Genomic DNA, 22,851 nt, shown 5'->3' with positions numbered 1-22,851 from the left:
CTTTGGGCGAAGACTGATATTGAAACGTCGGCGGTATCGCGCTCGGGGAGATAGTAATCGCGGCAATTACGATGATTACAGCCGCCATTGTTCTTTCCGTCCGATATTATCCGCTTTCCGCGTTCCCCGGTATTTTCAGGCATTCCACGAACCGGCGAGCGCGCCGTGGTTGCGGCGGAAAAAAAGTATCAGAGTAGTTTGAAGGAGAAACTGGGTCGTCGGGATGATGCGTCGAGTTCCCGCGGACTCGTTCGGCGATCGAATGTTCCGACTTCGCAGGGAAGCCACGAAGCTGAAACGGGAGACGTCGTTCGACCGGTTGCTACTTCTTTGCGGGAAAAATGTTATTACGACGGATCCATTACCGTCATTTTATACCTCATTAGATACGGGCTCCTGTCGCGAACGCGAACACAACACTGTCGCGGCGGGAGCTTTCACCAGACCGCGGAAAACGTCGCGTTTCGGGAACAATGCCGCAGAAATCGCACTCCGAATGCGGAAACCTGCGCTGGTCTCTGTCAATCTCGGACAATAGACCTTCGACGAAAGCTAAACCGAATACTACCTAAGAATTCTTTCGGTGTAGACACGCGTGGGAAGAATAAAACCTGTTCCGCGTCGCGAAAAATAACTCTGGTCGCAGTTTCCTAATCCGATCTAAGCTTGAATTTTTCCGACATTTCCGATTAGCGCGGTGAAAGGAGTCTTTCAAAGCGTAACCTTATAAAACCATATTTAAGTACATCGATAACTCAAGGAAGGTTTAACGATCGCTTTCACCGAACGATATCGACGAATCGACAAATAAGAAAGCCGTACGAGTATCCACTCTACGGGTAGATTTTAGTTTTCTAAAAAATGGATCCTTCTCGATTTTAGCGATTAAGAACCGGCTCTACTTTTGATGTCTCCCGATTCCCGTTAAGCGTTCCCGCTACCTTACCTCCATAATGAATCCCAAACTTCTTCGCGGGCCAAGGAAATTCACCGGAACAAAGTTTGTTAAATTGGCGAAAAATGGAATCGTTGTATCAGTTCCCCGGTCGATTTGTCACTGGGTTCTCGCATGGCAGAGCGTGCGAAAACTTTCTCGCGGCGCGTACTCCCGTGATCGTCAGCCTCGTGGCGAGGAACTCGCGTCGCGATTGCTCGCCTGCACGCGAATAATCGTGGTTTTATGATCGCCGCCCCGATACCTGCTCCTTTCTCTTCGCGAGTCGCTTGCAACGGCCGCGACACTTGTCGCTCCACGACGAAATTCACGCCGCCCGGTCGCGTGTTTCGCGTTGTCGAATGTTTCGAGTTACGCCCGCCCGCGCGCGGTCGTTTCCGACAGGTGTTAGAAAGCGAGACGAACAAGATAAAGGGAATCGAAATTTACCGGCAAAGATCGATCGTGTCGCAACGGGGATCGACGATACGCGAGCGTTCCGCGATCTCTTTGCATTAGCGGCGCACGGGATACGTCTGTTCTTCCCCCTGCGTCCACTTGAAAGTTTTACTCTCGAGACTTCGGATCGGGAATAAGAGCCCTTTCACACGAGCAAATGAAAGAGCCTTCGTTATGGAAGTTGTCTCGTTACTCGTAACCTCGCCTTCCGCGGGACCGTCATCTTTAATTGTTATTTTTTTTTTATTTACCGTGGGAGGTATTCCAGCGCCTTGGAAAATTCTGAATAACAAGGGACCCAAATTTGAACTCTGCGAGGCGGTACACGAATTATCTTTAAATCGACCAGCTTGTGTTGTCCGTGAAAAGACTTTTACTTCAGAGAGGGAAATTGTTCGGTGGACACCGGGTATTAGTTAGGGACACTTTGGTCTGAAAATGTTCGCTCGCAGGGGAGGCAGCTCTCCCTCGAGTCGGCCCAGAAATTCTTTGCTTTCGGTGGCTTTAATCTCCAACACCACAGAGTGTCCTTCTGCGCGAAGAAATTCTTTGATGTGTGGCCGGCGTCACGGAGAGTACCATTGTCGTTCGCGTTCTCGAAAACGCGTAAAATGTTGCACCGTTGCGCATAGATCGATGCTCCCAGCGAGGGTGGCGCGTTGCACCGAACGATCGATCGTCCCTTTCGAACGTTCGAGCCGGTTTTGCGATATTTCTCCGGAAATTTTAAACGATAACTCACGAACGTGTATTCCGTTATTGGAAAATACCTTTGATCGAGGAGTTTCGTTTCCCTCTTAACGTGAATTCTACTGCGTTTAGCTTCGTAGGATCGCAAGATTGATAAAAATTGTACCGTCTCCTTTGTGCGGGGATATTTTATCATTGCCTCGGCGGGAAAGAGTGAAACAAAGGAACAAAGGTTCGCGTTCGCGGAGGTCGAGCATCCCTTTCCATTTCCCATTTTCAGCCCCCTCGTCCGCGTTCACCCTCGATCCCTGCGGTTCAATGCCACGGCCCGGTGAACGCAGACACCCGGTATATACGTTTGCCAGACATCGACTGCACGTGTGCGCCGTACTCGATCGAGTCTGTGATTTTTATTTGCCGGACCTTGAATCGATTTTTGGCCGATCGATCGGTTTACCAGAGCTTCTGATTCGATCGTGTCGATCGAGCTTCGTCGTTTCTCTATGGACTGTTTGGTCGGGAAAAGAATAAACCAGGGTGAAATATCTACGAAATATCTTGGTACACGATGGGGGTTGGAGCCGCCATTAATCAGCGATAGCTGGGGCGCCGCATACCCTTGAGCTTGCATCGGGGTGACCTCGACATCTATTATCGAAGCATGTGCCAAATCGAGTAGCCGCCGGTTCGAACATCTGCTTTCAAGTTGCTCTTCGTGACACGACACGTGCAACGATACCGAGAACTTGGTTCGCGACATGAAATATTTACTTCAACTTTTTCGAGCCGCTTAAGACTATAGATACGCTCTAACTTTAATGGGCGCAAAAGGGCGAACGTTTAAGGCCAAACGAACGTTTCTATTTTTTACACCGTGATTCGAAGAAACGGCATAGACATTGACGCGTTGAAAACAGGAAGCAGCGAGCACGAAATCGATGGAGAAATCGACCGTGCAAGAGGCATCGGGAAGCAACGGGCGATCCGCCGTGCGGACGTTAATTAACGACAATCCGTCTGTCACATTCGCCTATCGATTATCAGAACCGTTATCCTGTAATCGTACGATGTTGCGGGAGTAAATAGCTCCACCTCCGACGTTATTATCCCGGCTGTTATGTATGCCGGTACCTGATGCGTTCGTTACACGCGACCGGCTTGGAAATCGATAAAGCTCGCGTGGAAATTGTTTTGCTGAAAAGTCATTGACCGCGAAAGCGTCGCGAGACCGGGAATCGCCGTTCTTTATCGCGCACGCGAAACCGATCCACGGCCAGACCATGATTTCTGTAATTGGCCATGATCGTATCGCGCGAACTTTCGTCAATTTTCGACCAGTTTCGTCGATCTCCACCGTTCTCCGATAAGTATTACAGTTTCGTCCGAGGCTTACCAGAGAGCGTCATTAGACGTCGGAGCGCGGGAAAAGCTCTAACGAACCTTCGAAGAGGTTCTCGAAACGCTGACCTTGCCCGAGATAGATCGAACGTTCCGTGGACGCGTTTCGAAAAAAAAAAACACACAGAAAAACGTGGCACGCGCGCGAACAACGTATGTATGTACGCGAGGGAGCGAAACGCCTAACCGAAAAAGCCACTCGACGAGCACTTGGCCGCGAAGCGTACTCACCCGTCCATTAACCGACGACGATGCGCCGGTGGAACGCCATGGGTCGCGTTTGTCCGCCGAATATCCCGTTGGCCGTTTAGTCCGTTGGAAATTTTACTGCGACGTTCGGTCTCCGGGTCTGCGTATTCCCCGTGTGGTCGCGGGTCCGTCGAGCTTTGGCACGCTGTCGCGTCTCCGAAGCTGCTCGATTATTTTCCTCGAGCAACGTGCTTCCTCTGCGGCGTTGGACGAATGTAAACAAGGTGTTCGGAGCTTGCGCTCTGCCCGGGAGCTTCGAACCACGCAGACCTTCCTGCCCGTGCACGCGGCTCCGTACACGTCCTCGCCTCTTTCTCGCTCCTCCGCGCCGATAATTTTCCCTTTCCGTCGGCCTCGTCGACCGCCGCGACGTCCGTCTCCGTCGGTCACCGACGCGCGTCCCCGTCGAGCGTCTTTTTCCCTTCAAACGGGAAAGACTCCCCCGCTCCGGAGCCTGTTACGGTCCGTGGTTCGAGAAGTTCGGCCGCGTTTACCACCGTCGCTTCGTCCCCGTGCAACGATCCTTGCCGCTGTAATGGCGTCGAAACGGCTATGGGGGTTGCCGCGCGCGCGAAGCCACCCCCATGCACGATGGGGAAGCGCGATCAATACCTTAACCCCCCGCGATACGCTTTTCCACTCCGTGACGCTCGCCTGTCCCCGATGTTGCCTCGCAAAGCCTCGTCTCCGTCCCTCCACGATGTCGACTCTGTATGTATCGTGTCGAATCGATGCCCGTCGACGACGCTGCTTCTCTCTGCCCTTTGTCGTCGTCGAAACTGCCTCCGACCGGACCTGCGAACGAGGCGAATCTCGGCCTGGATGAATGCACCCACACCGCCGGCTCTTTATCTTCCACGATGCAATCGCATCGGAGGGTGGCCTCGAGTGCCCGGAGTGACGGCTTAATCGGTGCAACGGGGAACTTTTCAGGACGCTCGCCGTCTCGCGACAGACCTCGAAACGACACCAAAAATTACTGTTTTTTAATCGAGGCTCGATCCACGATTAAATCTTCAGACGCAAATATTTATTTGCAAAGGGGTGTAAAACAGAAAATATCATGCAAGGGTTGTTTAAACAAGGGTCGCGCCGCTTTAAAGTTTACCGATGTATTTTGTACGAATGAATGAAAGCAGGGGAGGGGTGGAAGGTAACGCGGATCGAATTTCTTCGTTTAGTCACCCTCCGCTCGACGCAACGATCGCTTCTTCCGAGACGCGTGATTATTTACCCCCGTAGGTCTCGTATCGTTCGAATTTTGATATCCTTCGGGTTTTATTGATTTTTATTCAATTACGATTTCGACTGGCTACGGTAACGATGGATACGAGGCCGTATTACAGCGAGTTTGACGACTAAAGCACACCCTCCTTCGAGCGCTCGGGAGCCTAACAACGCCCACGAGGGTCGAATTTAGCCCTTAATTACGGGGACCGGCTCACGAACGATCAGCCACCAGGTTGTTTGGTTCGCGTATGCAAAGGGTACTCTCTCTCACGCACCACACACCTTGTACACACTGTAGAAAGCAATTACCCCTCCCCTCTCGCTTCTTAACTTCAAGTTTTCTAGGGGGAGTGAAAAATATTCCGGAAACTTTGCCATTAGAATATAATTTCGATTACAGAGGGTCAACCACCCCCAGAAAATGATCTAGCCACGGTCTTTGTTCCCAGCAAGACGAATATTAATCGTTGTTTGGGTCGTTACTCGGTTGGGTTCCCATAATCGGTGAAAGTAATTGAAATAAAATACCGGCGGAATCGCTCGCGGAAAGAAATCGCAACAAATTTACTGCGCCGCGAGTCAAAGGCGAGGCGGGAAACAAAGGGAAGGGAGAAGCGGCGAGCGATCAGCGAGGAAACCAAGATACACACCCACGCCGATCCACCTGCGAGCCAACATTACCATGGCCGTGTAAAGGGTCGTTTCGTTCGCACGCTCTCTTGCGCAACGCTCTCTTATCCTCCTCTCATGCGGCGCGAGAAAAATGAACTGTGCGCTCGTTGCATACCGCGGCAGATTTCATCCAACGCCAAACCAAAACGCTCGCGTTCAATTCTCCGTAGATCGCATTCTTGGAATTTTGCAATTTTCGCGGATAATTTCGACAATATCTTGCGTTCGATTAGGAGTACACGAGATTGGACAGGAATCCAGTCAGTCACAAGATACGCGTAACGTAACTCCGTTCTCGATCGCGTTACGAGACATCGATGCGTGCACGAGCGCGGTACGCATCGGACACACGCGCGTTCCGGCTGAAATGCTTTTCATTGATCGCTTAATTAGGGCAAATTGCGGCGCAGACGTTACTGCCCGAGCAGTCTTACCGTCTCACAAAGAAACTTTAAACGATGATGGAGAGAGAACCACGGATCGGAGGGTTGACGTTCTCAACGATCGAGAAGATTTCCCTTCGACCGACCTTGACGATTTTAGAGCGTGATCAACGCGGAATTAATTGGGGACACCGGACTGTCTCGCTGTCACGTTTATTTCCGGACGTGCTCGCTGCAAAAATATCGTTCCGCAAAACGTGGAAAAAGATCGACGTCGGGTCAAGGAGAACGTCGAAATTAGAAACAAAGCTAGGAACAATGAATATTTCATTCGAGGGAGGGACAGCGTGAAGTAAATTGATACGTGCGCGACTCTCGGGTAAAAGCACGTGTTGTCTGTTTCCCAAGAAGTAAAAACGAACGTTCAGAATGCGTAAATCGATCGCTTGGAACGAAACGCGTGGCGCACGGGACGCTACCGCCGCTTACGTCAACTCGAATAATCAATTGCATGAATTACTTATAAAAGGTTCCATTAAATGTCATACGTTGCGCGTAATTTATGCACGACGGTGCACCTCCGCATTTTAGCCGAGCTGACTTGGACGAACGATTTCTTAACGAACGGATACGTCTGCTCTTTTCCTAGATTTAAACTCGCTGGCACCATTTGATTTTTATTCAACGCCCATCTTTTGAGAGTTTTCTAAATGAACGTAGCGCGGAATATCGTAGTAAGAACCGCGTTCCAGAAAGATCGGCTCGAGCTCGGAGAAAGTCGCGTCGCGGATCGATTTCCTTTCCTTTTGATTCGAATTGAGTTCCCTCGCGAAATGACCGTGGACTCGACTTGGACCTCCCTCGACGTTGGGAGATCACGGACACGAGCGCGACGTCGGGACCGGAATCCGGAGGTATTCAGGTCGACGCGAGATCGCTCCGCTGCGTTTCGTCGGCCGACTTTGTATCGTGTTATTTTCATCCAGTTTGCCACGTAGCTAGAATCCTTTCCGCACCCACCTGAAACGTAGAATAAGAAACGACGGTGGATGGTGGAGGGTTGGTTAGGGTAAATAACGTGAGCCAGATTATTATTGCGGACGAGTGTATTGCAATTCGTAAGGTACAAATAGTACAAAGGGTATAAGAGTACAAACATTGCGTAGGAACTAGAGTATGCGGACATAGAAAAAGTACAGTTTAAAGACGTGACGTAGAAGGGTATCTTTCGCGTGCACCCTTGTTCGACTCGCGAACCCCGAATTGCGGAAATCGTGACTTACCTCGTGGCTCGATCCCGTGGTTTTTGGTTTTGAATTTCGGCTAAGACTCGTGCCGAGATCGGCTGCAACATCGAACGGGGTCCGGGTCCCGCGAGCTAATCGAGAGCGCGTCTTTTAACGTCCCCGACGATCGTGGACGAAGTAGAAGAGAGAAAGGAGGTGCGGGGGGACGAGGTGGAGGGAAGGATCTCGACACGAGCCCCGATCAAAAAATGTAACGTGTCGCGCGTAAATCCTATATCTGATAATACAATAAATATTATAATAGAACAACGCAATAATAAATATATTTATATTTTGTATATATATGTGTATATATTATATATAATATAGGAAGAAACATGTCGACACAACTAGCTCTAAACACCGAGAGGATCCGTTCTTTATCTCGTCGCTTATTCTTTTTACGCGTTCACATATTTACAGCCGCGTAGCGGGCGGGATCGTATCTTACAAGAAATGAAAAAAAGATCAACCGATTCAACCGTGCGGAACGGCGTCGCTGAACGCCAGTCCGTCGTAAGAAGCGTACGAGCGCGAAACGCGCGTTTTCGTCGCTCTGTTATCTTTCATCGGCCCCCATTTTCGCTGCTCGTTTCCCAAAGGACACGCACGTATCGTCACTCGCACACACTTCCATTCACGCATTCTCGCCGAACGGTATTGCACACCGATCGATTCGCTCTACGGATCGGTCACGCTCTCCCCCAATCTTCCCTGGCGACTGTCCGTTGAGCGTGCAACGAAGAAAAGAAACGAAGAAACACGCTCGAGTAGGTCGTCTCGGTTTTGATTATGGTCGGTGCTCGCTCACGAGCGATTTCGATTCCCCCTATTCTCTCTAATTATCGGACCTTGGACAACGCGTTCGACGGATTAAGGCTTAATGATATGATTCGCCGTTGTACTCTGTTGCTCTTCCCGCAAGCTAACATCCCTCTAAAAAACTTTTAGCTCTACGATCTCGAGTCTATGGAAGTCTACGATGCTCCTGCACTAACGTCGCGTTTATGGACTAGGCTCCCCTCTTTTGTCTCTCTACGATTTCTTTTTTTTCTACTTTTTTCTTTCTTTCTTTTGGACTCGTGATCGACGCGCAACGTCGTGCGAGGAGCCGTTTCAAGCGTGCTGTACGGCTGGACTCGTGTAGGATAACTGTAACGTGCTTGCCATGTCCGGCCTTCGAAGGCTTCTGGTTTGCTTCGAAACACGAACATCGATCGATCGCTGGACGTTGCTGCGCGAAATCGAGAGAAACAGACGGACGGTTTGGCTCGAGCGTCCCTTTGGTCCATGAATTATTCGTATTACTTTATTGTACTATTATCGCTCGCTTGGTTGAACTATCGTTTCTATCGTTTGTTCGGTCGTCGGAGCACGGCGCTTTAAGGATTCTCGGATCGATAGCCCGGGGACGTCGGATCGACGGTCTGTTTCCCTCGATCGGTAGCTTTATCGAAACATCTACTTGGACGCGAGAGACGCTATTTAAGTTGTAGTTTGTACTACGTGGAAGACGGATGTCCGTGAGAGTATTCGAGTAACATCGAAGGACAGATCGATCAGGGGTTCCGGGTTAACGCGGATTCGAATCGTTTCTCCAATCGCCTAAGCCAACGGGTCGCTTAGATCTCAGTCTTACGAACGTCGCGACCAAAGAAAAAGGACCTCTCTTCTCACTCTCTAACACCTTTCTCTCCCTCTCATTCGCTAATCGTCTTGTCGCGTATCGAACAGAATCTCGTCGTTCCCGAATAAAATCCTAAAATCCTCTAATCGTCTACGGCGTCTAACCTTAGTAAAAAAGAACAAATATTGTGCGTCGTCGATTGTGCCGCGTTTCTCCTCGCCCGTCCGTCCAACCATCAACGAAATTTACGTCTCGATAGAACTGAAATTAGAGATCTAGCTAGAGCAACGAACGCAGGACGAACGGGCTTTCGAAACGCTCGCAACGCGTACTCGAGAAAGCGTCTGTTCCGAAAATGTTCGAGGGACGAAGAAGACTTCGGGCGACCGGTAGCTTGATTACATGAAGTAAACCGGATCGTTCTCCGTAATGGCGCCCAGCCTGGCCGGCAGGGTGTTCGGTCTCTGTGGAGCCGGTGTGTTGCACACGACCTCGCGCGACCCCTTGCGTCACATGTAGGTCGGTTTCACCTTGTACGCTCTTTTCCACACCTCGCACAGGCAAACGGTGCTGTGAAACCTGTAGAAGATCGCCAACGGCATCGAGACGTGGGTGATGATCGTCCACGCCCACAGGCCGTAGAAGTGCAGCTGGACCGGGTGCGACTCCGCCCGCGACTTCTCCAGAGTGTTGATCGCCCACATCGCCAGATTCGTGACCAACAGAAACGTGACGATCTCTCGGCCCGGTTTGTGTCTGATCTGCTTCGCGGTGACGACCGTTCGTCGCGACGCGTCCAGGATGAAGATCGTTTGCAAGGTGGTCTGCACGACGCTGGCCAGAGCCGTCACCAGCACCAGGACCGTGTGCTTCGCCAACGTGAATTGAGCGCCGATGATCGTGAACGTCGAGTAGATGAACGTGCCGGTTTGAGCTGCTACCAACAGGATGTTGTCCAGCTCCAGGTTCCTGGTTCCGTCGTAGCGGAGCTTCCGCATCTGGAACATCCCTATCAGCGTGGCCATCGTCGACATCCCGTACAACGTCAGCTCGCAGACGTTCACCTCGGTGACCGCGAAGCTGACCAGCTCCGGGCGCGATATCAGCACGAAGAACAGGATCAACGAGATGATGGTCAGCACCAGGATCAGAATGCCGACGAAGAGGCCCTTGTGGGCGCGGGCGCAGTCCACGCTGTAGTGGTGCGGCGATCTTCTGCAAGACACCAAGATTAGTTCAAACGGTTGCAAAATCTGAATTATTCCAAGGATGATAACGAAACATCGATCGCCTCGATGTCGGATTTACCTGTACGCGTGGGCGTGATGCCGCGATCCTGTGAGCGTCTTAGGCGGTGAGAACGCAGCCTTGGATATGTTCTTCCACATTACGTAGAGGATCGCGGCGCAGATCAGGCTGTATTCTATGGTGCAGGGAAAGAGAAACGGGCTCGCGTCCTGGACCAGCGAGCCCATTATGTTGGTACGACGGCACTCGAACATGTGATGCGGTCCTTTCAAGCCCCTCGGAAGCCTCAGGTGTTCCCCGTGGTGGTAGTGACTCTGTCCTCCGAGATGTAGACTACCCTTCGAACCTAACGTCATTTCAGTTTCAATCTCCGGGAGCCCTGCGACACGTTCTACGATTTCCAGCTGTCTGAAGCTTAAGCGTATTCGTACCTAATCTGTGGGAGATTCGCAGAGAGTTGTTTTCCGGATTGTAGAACGTCAGTATCTCGTGTTTCGTTTCCTGGACGAGAACGTTCAGCCAAACGGACAGATTCGTGCCAATCATGTGCATCAGCCCGAAACGCGCGACCACCCGATGACGATAAACTTTCATTTGCTGTTGGCAAAAAAGAACAGAGATTAATTCGCCTGGGAATCGTGAAAGAACGGTGCTCGGGTCGAATATAATAATCGTTGCGAAACTTGGTGTCGTTGCACGGCGAACGGGATCGAGATCCTCGAGGAATCAGCGAGAGCTTCGATGAAAAGCGATCGAGGACGTCGTTAGACATTCATCCATCGCGGCAAAGGAAACGGCGAACTGCCGGGTAAGCGACGGACGACTCGTGTTCCAGTATTAGTTTCAGGGTTGTTCACCCTTCCGTTTCATTAACCTTTCACCGATGGTTCTCGTTTTGCATCGACGCTTTCGCTCTTTCATTACGTGCCGTGCACCGATTTCTGCACCATCGTTGCCGCCCGTTATTTTTAGCCCCCCATCAGCCACTAAGTTACACCGACGACTCCCCTCGCGATTATCTTACGCGATCGCTTCGCAAAAGATTAAACAATTAACAGAGAGCAGAAAACCAACGTGTTTTTTTTTTACATTATCAACTAATCTTTCCAATACGGAGACGCTCGCTTTAATCGCCGATAGAATCGAATGGGAACGACACGCTTGGACAACGAGTCGATTGCTTTTCCGCAGTTCCTCGTCCTGGGATGAATATCGGATAATTGATTCCAGCATGCTTGACCGTAATACTAATTGGTTCTCTGGGCAAATATCTGCTATCCGAGATCTCGAGACCCGCTAACGAGGATAGAGATACTCGATAGAATTGTTCCATATTTCAACAGGGATCTCGAAACGATACGAAAATAAAAACTTGTCGAATACTCTCTACCAGAGAACCCTCAGATTCTAACATACACCGAGCATCTATGTTAGTGTTTCTACTTATAGTACAAGCACATTTAATTGTTTCAAATGGCTGAACGGGTTTTATTTTCGATCCTCGATCGACGACCTGAAAATTAAGCATCGTGTAAGCATCGAGGGTGGCTCACCTCGTTGTTCAGAAATATAAAGTACATCTGGATGAAGATGAACGCCATCCTGGTGGCCGGTGTGAGGGCCATCATGATGTTGTGGCACTTGGTGTTCTGCTCCAGCTCGAAGTACTGCCCGAACTCGAGACCCGAGTAGATCATGGAACCGATGCCGAACGCCACGGCGCCCATTCGAAGGTAGAAGCTGCCATAGTGCTGCGCCGGTCTTACGGCGGCCACGTGCGGATAGGCGGCGTCGACTGCGTCGCTGTCGCCGCCGGCGCCGCTCGACGATCGCGACGAGTCCAGGTCGCATACGTCCTTTTGCTTCTCTTCTCATGCAAATTTATGGTAATCGGCCGGTTAAGATTAATGCGATTTTAACAGGGACCGAGCTTGCTTCCCGTCGTCGGAAGCGGTTTGAATGCGAGCGACCGAACCGCGCGCGCGGAGGCTGCTGAATTTACGACGCGGTTGCTGTCGTCGCTGATTCCGCGGTGATTCTTTCACCCTTCGAACCTCCGACGTTTTAGCGTCGCGAGATTTTCAAACGCAATTGGTAACGACGACGCCATCGAGCTTTCGAACTCGCGATCGTTTCAATTTACGCGGAGGGCGAATATCGGGCGTGAAAGTTGCGGAATTTGTAACCCTTTGCGGCCCGGAAATGTTTTTATTACGTACGGAAACCCGATTCACGGAGCGATCGTAAGCGACATTTGGATTTAATGGCGGTAAGGGATTACCTACTCGTATAACAACACGTCGCGGACCTTCCTGAAAGTCAATTTGAACATTTCACTCCATTTGTCTATGGATCGAATGGAGATTTATTAAGAGCGAATCGGTCAGAATCGCGATCTACTTACTTGACTTGGGCCTGCTGTCGCGTACCAGCGTCGTGTACGTGTAGACGAGGAAGATCATGCTGCCGAAGTAGAGGTAAAGGTAGAATCCTTCGTAGAACGACGGCGGTATGTAGGTGGATATTACTTCCGCCATGGGAAAGGCGATTCCCATGACGACCAGCAGCTTTCCGTAGAGAGCGCTAAACGTCGTCGCCAGGGCGTCGCTGCGCAAGAAACGGAAATTGTAGCTTGAACCAGAGCCGGTGTTCGCGGGATTGCGGATTCGACGTTCCGTTCGTGGGGAAATGGGACTATTTCCGGTCTCGTACCTGTTGTGGGAGTTTTCTCGGACGACGAGCCTCTCGCCACGATTAACGATTACAACGGCGTTCATCGTTGTGGTAAAATACGAGTTCGAATTCATCCGCGCTGGCGGGCGAAGCATTTAGCCGAATCGTTTAAGCCTGATTCCCCCGTATGCGTAACGCAAGCGATCGGAACGGTTCACGGGCGAAAAAGAAACGCACCGGCCCCCGGAATGAAATGTCGGGAAGCGTCAGTGGAGATACCATTGGCCGCAAATACATCCACCCCCGTAAGAATTGGCTCAATTACGGGTAATCGCGTGGTCGACCGTGCGCGTGTGTTTGATTCATAAAGTACCGGTAATTGAGGTGCAGACGTCGGTCAGGATAACACGGAGGATCACGTGAAATTTCCGTGGTGACCGGCATATATTCTCCCCCCTTCTTCGCGTTGATTCACCGGCAATGGAAACGAGTCAAGATGAAATCGTGGCGATTCGCTCACCGTCCCGCTCAACTAAATCCCAACGACACCTCATTTTTTTCGCTCGTTCGCCTACACCTAGAAACGTTAGCAAAGTAATCCGTACAACTCAATACTCGTGGCTCGTTATTAGGAATCGATGCTTTCCAAATATGAAGCACGCAATTATTTATTTAACGCTAAACCTACCACGAATGATCTGGAGATAATTTGGTATCAAATTCTGGTTAGTTTCCCATGTAAATTGCAAATATATGGGCTTCTAAGTTCTAAAGAACAGTCTAATGACGCGTATTAAAAGTAGTTAAACTTTAGACGCCTGTAATTCCGAAGCTACTAGAGTTTTATCCATAATTGAACCGCCGTTAGAAGCGGCAAAACCTCCCCTTTAAGATGGTTTTTGGTTTTTGACGATCGGACTTTCCGTTTCCGAGATATCGTAATTTATGTGAAGGGGTAATTTTTTTTAATTCGACTATCGCTGTCTTCGTCCAGCGCGTCGGACCTCTCTCTCTCGCTCGTGCATCGTGCTGACCTACCCTACGAACGTGACTGTCGTGACCTAGTTCCGCGTAGTGTTTCCAAGAATTTACTACGCGCTACTATTTACGCGCTCGCGGTCATTCATCTCGCATCAATGAAACGTAAACAAACGCTCGGACCCCCCGTATCTCCGAAACTAGCCCCCACATCGACTTGAAATTAAAATCCCTATATCTCCGGAACTAATTACGCTATCGACTGGTTCGAACGCTCATTTTAAAGGGCATTTCATCCCCTATCCGATGACTATACCAGCTACTATAATTTTTGCTGTCTTCTATGTTTATTTTAACTTTTACTTTAACACTATGGATCAAACGAAGTTTTAGCAATTCCTATTGATCGTATGACTTTATTCAATTCAAAATGAATTTAAATTTGTATACAGGGTGTTTGCATAATTACTGTGCAATTTTTTCGTAAATAATTGTTTTCTCCAGAAGTGACCACGGTATCGAGTTGAAACAAAATTCGTTTTCAAGGGCGTTTCATCCCCTATCCGATGACTATAACAACTGTTTCTAATTATGCTGTCTTCTATGTTTATTTTAACATTTACTTAAACACTATGGATCAAACGAAGTTTTAGCAATTCCTATTGATCGTATGACTTTATTCAATTCAAAATGCACTTAAATTTGTATACAGGGTGTTTGCATAATTACTGTGCCATTTTTCGAAAATAATTGTTTTCTCCAGAAGTGACCACGGTATCGAGTTGAAACAAAATTCGTTTTCAAGGGTGTTTTATCTTTTATCCGATGAAAATTACAAAATTTCGATGTAGTTTATGAATGTTGTAACTCACTATCCGAGCTTCTTCCACTTGCGGTCCTCGGCGACGTCGAGGTAGGTCGGGGCCGGGTAGCAGACCGCGGAAATCGGCTGCGAGGAGCATGGTAGTGCCAAGGCGAACTGGGATGGCCGGTGGGTGCGGGAGGGTAAGCTGCTGCTGTGTCTAGACAACGTTTCCGGCGAAACGATTACCGCGGACGGCGAAGCCGGTGACGGTAGCGCACCCGGCAGTCCTGGCCAGCTGTACAGACCATGTTTCCTCATTATTTCTCTGCTCTGTCCTTGCCCGATCGATTCGTTATTACGGGGATAATTACGATACTACGTTGCTCGGGATACCTTGAACCACGCTAACAAAGTAGCGCACCTTCTACGTCCGCCCCCCGATTCCTCCGCTTCCGCTGTCTACTGCAACGATCGCTGCGCGCTTTACCACCGCTTCCCCATTCGTGAAACCTTTTTTACTCGAAGCAGATCGATCTCTGACATTCATCTACCAACCCCTTTTATAGAAAATTATTATCCGAACTAACAGAGAAAGGTTCCATTGTATTTTCATTCGTTCGGCTACGCAAGCTTAAAATCCAGAATGTTTCGCAACTTATTTGTCGTTGACGATTTAACGAGACGAGCAACGACAGCCAGTTTCATGGCTCCGAAGTTACCAGTAACTGACTTAACCGTATCGCCGATGGGCGGACCGTCGACGGAAACTCTCCTAAACGAATTACGAGGACCGCGCGACGACGCGAAGCTCGCTTCGAGGCGGTAACTCGCGTCGAACGGGTTTCGAGCGGAATGGATTCGCGCGGAAAGCGACGGAATTGAAATAATTACCGAATTAGGAAAACCGATTAAATTTGTCTCGCACTCGATGCGTTCCGGCACGGTGAGCGCTTTTGAAAGCGACAAAAGCCCCGCGACACAATGAGACCGAGGTATATGAAATGTGATCGCTCTTATCTGCCCTCGCCGTTCGCGGTTCGCCTTGTATACATTCGGAGTACGGAGAGAAGCAACGGAGGAACGGCCAAAGCCAGTCAAACACGATTAATATTCGATCGTCTGTCGCATTCACCGTATATGTGGGCTTTTCCAATAACGGCGACGGGAACTCTTTCGTTCCGAAACTCGAAAATGTTTCGCTTAGCAAAGAATCACCCTCGACGCTAATTGTACCGCGAACAATGGAACATTCCGAGCCCTCGACGTAATTTACACGATGTTTCATCCCTAGTTTCCGTAGCCTCGTAGTCGCTCGGACACGGCAAGAAGCAATTAACCGTGGCTGGAAAATATTTTCCGACCCGTTTTCTTCGCGCGGCTTAATGAAACCGCGCTCGCGGGGCCGCGAGTTCGCGACGCTCATTTGCCTTTGCATCTTTTTCTTTTTCGCCTGGAAAGCGAGAGCAATTAAACAGGGGCGTGTCGTTTTTAATTTGCTCGATTACTCTTCCCCCCTCTCTTCTCCTTTCTGGGCCCGTTTCGACTTGGATCTCGCGCGCGTCTCTCCGTGTTTCTTCTCACAGCGGCTATCGATTCGTAGAATGGAATTTTTAAACCGATATTCAGGCACCCGTGGCTACGTAGAAACGATCGACGTCCAATTTCGCGTCGTCGTTCGTCCGCTCTGGTAGCGCAATCGCAGTCCGGCTGAAAGTTTCGGGGAGCACGAAGGGGAACTCGGCACAGGAACGGTCTCTCTCGTCTAATTTAAGGTCAACGCGGTGCCGTAACGTTTGATACACTTGTCACATTGACACTGGCTGCAGGAAGAGACCCACTATAGCTCGGACGATTTCGTGAGCGTCATTAAACGACGACTTTCCAACGTCGGCCGTTTATCTAATGATAATCCTGACCGATCCCTCTAATCCGACGACCAGCGAAATACAGGCGGTTCGTTTCTCACAACGGGGGCTTTTTCGGGCTTTTTCGCGTCGCGTTACCATGGAATTTACGGCGACAACTTGTCCGCGGGACTTGGCTCGTCCTGCCGTAGCCGAACAAGAAGGACCCGTAAATTATTTCTCCGCCGCGATATTGCGCGGACGTATCGGGGCGAGATTTCAATTTACCGCGAAGTGGATTCGCCCCTTGCCTCTCCGCAGACGTTTCCACGCGCCTTTTGGGGAGTGGGTAAAGAATATTCGAGTCCCTGTGAAAAGGGTTTCTTCGATTTTCACGGCACGAGAGAAAATTGCGTCCTCGGAAGCTTACGCGAGGCACAAAAACGATGAAAATAAGAATATAAAGCTCTTTTGATCAAACGTTCTTTCGAATGGTGGGAGTTCGTACGAGTTTCGAATCGAGAAAATCGCATTTTCTACTATGGCTGCTATATCCGTCAAAGTGGGTTGCTTGGTAATGGTCGAACTTTTATAAAGGAACCATAGAAACGAAAAATAGTAGAAAATAATTTGTTTAGATTGGCCAGCATTGTCCCCGGATTTAAATACAATTGAGAACGTATGGGGATATCTGTTGGGGGCAAGTGTACACAAATAACTGCCAATTCTCGTCTCGAAAAGAATTCATAAACGCAATTGAAACAGAATGGAAGACCGTATCACTTAATTGCATCGATAATTTGTACGAACCACTACCATTACGACATAAGCCATTAACAAATCACAATTCATACTATAATTTTCTTTGTTTTCTTTCTTTTACTGCACGTGAACGGCCGCATGGAAGTCAGAAACAGGGTCAAGATTTTCTTTTGCGACGAGAGTTCGCCTCTGAATGCAGTGGCCTGGTCGTTTCACGATATTCGTTGCACGATTCGCTTCGTCCAATATTTCTGGAGCTCTGGTTCCACATTTCCACCGAAAAATTACGCGCATAAATAAATAGCTTGCGTTCGCCCCTGTTGAAACGCAGTCATCCACGAAGCGTCATCCAGCCCCTTTAAATACAGGGTGGCTCGTTAAAAACCCGAACACCCTTCGCTGTTTTGTGCAATACGAAAAAACACGGTCTACCGAAAACTGTGGAAACTTACGACAACGATAGTAGCTCTATGAATAGAAGCATTTGAGGACCGATTTAATAATCACTGAGACTTGCAATTTTAATAGTCATTAAAGCACTATCGTTCGTGTAAAGAGAATACGGACAGAAGCTACTAATTTACCCATGATTCGTCTTTTATTTACACAGAAAAACGATGTAATTTTCGGCCAACAGGGTCGAGGAACGCGGTGGTTATTTCTGCCTGAAAATATTAAACGTCAGCAGAGTTGGGTTCGCCGAAAGGGTTGTAAAGTTTGAGGGTGACCCAATAAAATAGGAAAAAGAACACGGGAGGGTTCGTAACGGGACACTCTGTATATCTGAAATCGGTAGATGGTTGTTCCGCGCGTTTAAGAAGGTAAACGAGGCGCTGCGTAAAACGACCTACCCCTACGAGGCAGATAGAAGGCGGCGAGAGGGAGGCGGATAAGTTTCGTCCTTTTGACGAGATAGGAGGGTCACTCTTGCTCGCGCGCACACGCGCGCCCTGAAAGGGAAAAGAGGGAAAGTGAGTGGTGAGCTCTCGGGTAGAGATGGGAGAAGGGGGGAGGAGGGCGAGGGGTAGTCGGCCCTTGGCTCGGAGCTTTTTGAAATAATCACGTAGTGTTGGAGAAGCAGAAGAGCGCGAGAGGGTGTTGCCGGACGTGAGGGAGGCGCGCGAGGGCACTGAGGGGTTGATTCAGTGGCTGAGTGCCGTTCCCTCATTGTGGCACGAGTGTATCCGTGGCTCGAGGACTCCTGGCCCGGCTCACCCTTGTTTCGGTCGCTACGGCACTCCGCCACCCCTTCGGGTGGTATTCCTCAGGAATCTGCTTCTTCGCATCTTCCCGTTCTTTTCTTGCACGATGCACCGACTCGCGCGCCTCCACGGACCATTTTCTTAATCGTTTCTTCGACGCGTAAATACCCCGTAAACGTTTCGTTCCCTCCGCGCCGGAGGGTGAACGAGTTATCGTAAAGAAATATTTATACAAATAAATATTTGGACATTGAAGATAAAAGCGGTAGTAATCGAGTCGAGGACGAACCAAAGAAACGTATAAATACTTAATCGCGATGGCGTTCTCGGTCTCTCCCACGCTGGGGATTACGTTTCGTCGGAGGGGTGAGAATGGCTCGATACAGAGAACGCATCGGGCTCACAAATATTTTAACGCTTTCCGCTTTGCCGTCCAATTTTTTCCCTCCTCCGATACTCGAATCGAGAGCGATTGCTGCCTTGGTCGCAGGATCGTTCGAAACATTCTGAAGCTGCCGGGGCGAAAATCTGCCTCAGAATCTGAAGGATTTCGTGTGTTCCCTGGCGATTGAAATTCCGTATCGAAGAGCACGAGGGGCACGTCGTGCCATCGGAAATCGCAGACAGGACGCGTTGCGTGGGTGTGCGCGCGCGATTTTAGGATTCCCGGCCAGTCGTACCGTGCTGAGGACCGGCTCGGATCGATCCGCGGTCGGCGGAACGGAATCGTGGTACCTGAGGGAGGTCTCCTTGATGAGCATGTCCGTGACCTTGGCTGGTAGTTTCCTCGGCCGTCTCGACGGAACGCAAGCTGCTGAACACACCGACGGATAGCACAGTCACGGCCCTCGCGGCTCGTGTCACGGCACTCGCGGACCCCGCATAACAAACTGAGGCCCTGCTCTATCCTGACACCGCGATCCTCTCTGTCTCTCTCTCTGCCCCTCGTTCATCATTCCCCGTCCCCGTGCCGCTCCTCCACCGGACCGTCTCTGGACACACGGTCGTTTGATAGCGGGCTCGTTACCCGAACGAGATTCGCAGTGGCGTAACGATCGCGGAAGGACCGACCGCGATTTTTTTCCCACCGGAACTCGATTTCACGACTCGCGCTTCGACCGCGCCGGGACAATCGGGGACGATCGAAGGGCGAGCTCCCTGAACCTCGCGTCCACGTCGGAGGGATCTTAAATTTGTCAATTTTTACCCTCTTCCGTAACGCGTGCTGTGTTGCAAAGGAATCCACAGGACGAAGGAGTCGAGGCTCGGGCCACGTTGATCGAATCTGCATGCAAATCGAGGGAACAGGTCTCCCTGGCTCTCGTCCGGGACGAAGGACGGTTCCGGTGAAACGGGAAGAGAGGGAGAGCGAGCGGGGAGAGGGATAAGGCACGATCGGAAGCGAGAGAGGCGCGCACGAAGGTCGTTTGTTGGCCATAACGAAGCGACAGGTCAATATTAACTTCGGCGCCGCTGGCCCCGTCGCGCGTCCGCGAAATTCGCGTTCGATATCCGCCGGAAGCAATCGAGTTCTGCCGGAACGGAGGCGCGCCACCCGCCACGATCGACGGATCGAAGGAAATTGATGTTCGATGCGCGGATTAATCGCACGATTCGACGCGTCGCCGAACGAGGAAATAAACGGATCTGACGACCAATCAAGCACCGGTGATCGCGTATCGGCGGGACGCGATTAATATCCTCGAACAGGTTTCGTAACAAGCGCGTTAATTGCTACGACGAGCCTCCTCGTTATCGTCGCGCGACGATACGCCTTTGACGCGCGACTCCTTTCGCCGCGACTCGCTGATTAGACCCGCCAGAACCCAGCCATTTTGCAGATCGAGGTCAGTGTTTCGCTTTGATCGGGGGATCTCTGTTTCGATACCCGTCACGGGAACGCGTTTGATCGTTTCTCGATTTTCCGACTCGCACGTTGCTCGAGCGATTGTCTGCCAACGATTCAATTGGACGGATTAGACGGTTTGCCACGCAACAGCGTGCAAATCAAAGTACTTTTGTTCGTCTACAATACGATTTAACGCTGTGGAACGTATAAAAAGTAAATACGATCGATCGATTATGAGTCTGTTTGCCAGTGAAGTTGAATCGAATCTTGCGTAGCGAACAGATTCTATTAGGGAAAAGGATCTTCGTGTCGTTATAATGGCGTTTAGGCGACAATAATGTTTCCTGACGGAGTACTTTACTCGAAGCTCCGCTGTCAAGAGGGTACGTCGAAAAGCGTACCGGCAAGGGTTCGGGATAATATTGACCCTGACTGAAGCGATGTCGTTTTCACGGATCAGTCCACGTTTTAGAGATTACATGCTTCCAATAGAAAAATTCTGTTAGTCTTTCTTTTTAACGCAACCGTTCAGCGAACCGTTAAACGTCCAATAAAAATTCCTGACAGTTTGCATACCCAGTGCACGATTAAATTAGAAACTAGTTACTTTTATTCCCCCGAAAGATTAAAGCTGACGATGTCAAGGTGTTGGTAGCTCGAAATTTCGTAAGGATTCTCGGCGAAACCGTGATTCGGGAGTCGAGTGGGAATTGATGGAGCAAAGTGGAGATGCTTCGGAAACGATTTTTCACGATCAAGTTCAATCGTCGGCGGAGATACAAACCGCTGCCGGTTCCCTGCTGGATACCAGACTCGAGGGATGCGCGTTAATCGTGGACAGTGAGTAATGTCCCGTGGCTGTGACTAGTGGCGGTGGTCATTCGAATGAAGAGACGAGGAGAAACGTGCCCGTTTAGGGGGAGCCGTAATTTACATCGTGACGTTACGTACGAAATACGTAGCGGAGAATAATTGACGCCAACCTGCAAGAACCTTCCCCGACGAAGGTAGTTTTGCGATCAAAAATATTCAGCGAAGAGCAGGGAAATGATACTCCAAGTATCTGGCACCGATAACGAGCCTTTGAGGAAATAATTTACAGTCGCGAGGATCTAACGCGCGATGGCGTCAGAATTTCCATGAAAAATCGACTCTAACCGGAGTTTCCTCCACCGCGAGTAATATTTTTTCACCCTGCACTCTGTAGTTTTGTTCACCGCGACGCCGCGATCCGAACGTTCATTTTGTTCATCTACTTAACTCGGCTCCGTGTATTTCTTTTTTTTCTTTTATTATTCTACCCTCGCACTCTGGCTGAAGAGACTTCGTCTGAACGAGACGTATGGGGATTCGTTAACGGCGGGTCATACTCCCGGCAAGAAACGCAGACCGGAAGAAGCGGTGCGCGCGTCGAGGCTGGTATAAATCGCTGCCGGGTCACTCCTCGCGATTTTTTTTAAGTCGAAACGCTTTCAAAGACGCTGTTTCCGATCTGAATATTACACGAGGTCGAGGCAGGGACGAACGGGCCATTAAAGACGTTAGTTGCGCGTCGAGAGGATGAAAAGAACTCGCATGCATGAATATATGTCGAACGAAGTCCAGGCAATTCGGTTCGCTTTGTCGTAGTATTTACACGCTGGCAGAAAAAGGGGGCCCCGTGGAGTTGCAGAGATGTCACCAAAAAAAAATAAAAAAGAAGAAATTGCAATTAAAACCGAAGGCTGTCAGATCCGGATTAAATTACCCCCGTAACGACGGTTCCGCGTACAGCAATTTCGTAGCGTAGCGTTTCCGCGTACTCACTCTTGCGGGTCGAGCGTGGAGAGCTGGGGCGGGGTTTGCTGCGCCGGTTTCTCCGCTTCCGTGTTAATTATGGGGCCTTCGGGTGTTCGCATCGCGGCCTCCATAGCCGCGGCCTCCTCCTCCTCGCGCAGCTCCTCGGACGCCTCTTCCGGGATCGTGGTGATGTCCTCGATCGGCGGGGGCAGCTCGTTTCTGTTCTCCTCGAGGTGGTTCTCCATCATCGGATCCGAGTTGTTGTCCTCCAGACGCGTCACCTCCTCGATGTCCGAGTCGATGCCCTGTTCAATCAATTCACAAAATGATTCCTGCACGATCCAAGATACCACCAACGAGGGAATCTAATGTTAAGAAAATGTGAATTTTAAATTCACCCCCGCTGAGAATCGAAAGACGACACCCCGAATGTTAGCAGCGGATGATCCAGGAGGAGGAGGAATCGTGGGATTTTATTAATATAAATTTACCGTTCGCTGTAGCGCGACAGGAGTTATCTATCAGGGATTATCGAGGGGGGGTGTTAGTACCTGAGCAAAGTCCATGTAGAAGGAATCTCTGGAGTCGGAGCTGCCCCGGCGGAGCCGGAGGCTGAGATCCGGTGAACTCTCTCCCATCTTCCTTATCTCCTTTCTCGCTTCTCCGCGTCCCTTCGTGTCGCCTTTCCTTCCTCTCCGATCTCTCCCTCGTGCCTCGGCTTCTTCACCCCTGTGACGCTACCAACCCCCTTTGTCTTTTACGAGCTTCTTGCTCCACGGTCGG

General features: G+C 50.2%; 1 protein-coding gene across 2 annotated transcripts; it reads right to left on the bottom strand.

Moving 5' to 3' along the window:
• Positions 1–7,119: 7,119 nt before the first annotated feature.
• On the bottom strand, positions 7,120–22,706 carry LOC122397597 (proton channel OtopLc-like). 2 transcript variants are annotated; one of them, XM_043396843.1, is made up of 9 exons: positions 22,620–22,706; positions 22,096–22,373; positions 14,700–14,927; positions 12,581–12,783; positions 12,462–12,488; positions 11,730–12,043; positions 10,608–10,773; positions 10,237–10,522; positions 7,120–10,143 (listed from the first exon to the last, which is right to left on the bottom strand). In XM_043396843.1, the coding sequence occupies exons 1-9, from the start codon at positions 22,704–22,706 to the stop codon at positions 9,438–9,440; spliced, it is 2,295 nt and encodes a 764-aa protein (XP_043252778.1). In that variant the 3' UTR covers positions 7,120–9,437. The 2 variants fall into 2 exon arrangements, with proteins under 2 accessions (XP_043252778.1, XP_043252779.1); XM_043396844.1 differs by lacking the exon at positions 22,620–22,706 and having other exon boundaries at positions 7,120–10,140; positions 22,096–22,302.
• Between the last annotated feature and the right edge of the window lie 145 nt (positions 22,707–22,851).

This window comes from Colletes gigas, unplaced genomic scaffold (assembly GCF_013123115.1).
Source record: "Colletes gigas isolate AHSC1104 unplaced genomic scaffold, ASM1312311v1 Colletes_gigas_Sc00010, whole genome shotgun sequence".
Taxonomy (NCBI): Eukaryota; Metazoa; Arthropoda; class Insecta; order Hymenoptera; family Colletidae; genus Colletes; species Colletes gigas.
Note: the sequence above shows the minus strand (reverse complement) of the source record. Positions and strands in the feature narration are given on the sequence as shown.

Bases quoted from the DNA above. Each gene is read 5' to 3' on its own strand.
- LOC122397597 (XM_043396843.1), bottom strand. From the start codon at position 22,706: ATGGGAGAGAGTTCACCGGATCTCAGCCTCCGGCTCCGCCGGGGCAGC. The intron at 14,928-22,095 runs GTGAGTACGCGG...TGGTCTGTACAG, and splicing joins TCCACGCTCGACCCGCAAGA to CTGGCCAGGACTGCCGGGTG. The intron at 10,774-11,729 runs GTGAGCCACCCT...TTTTGCCAACAG, and splicing joins TTATATTTCTGAACAACGAG to CAAATGAAAGTTTATCGTCA.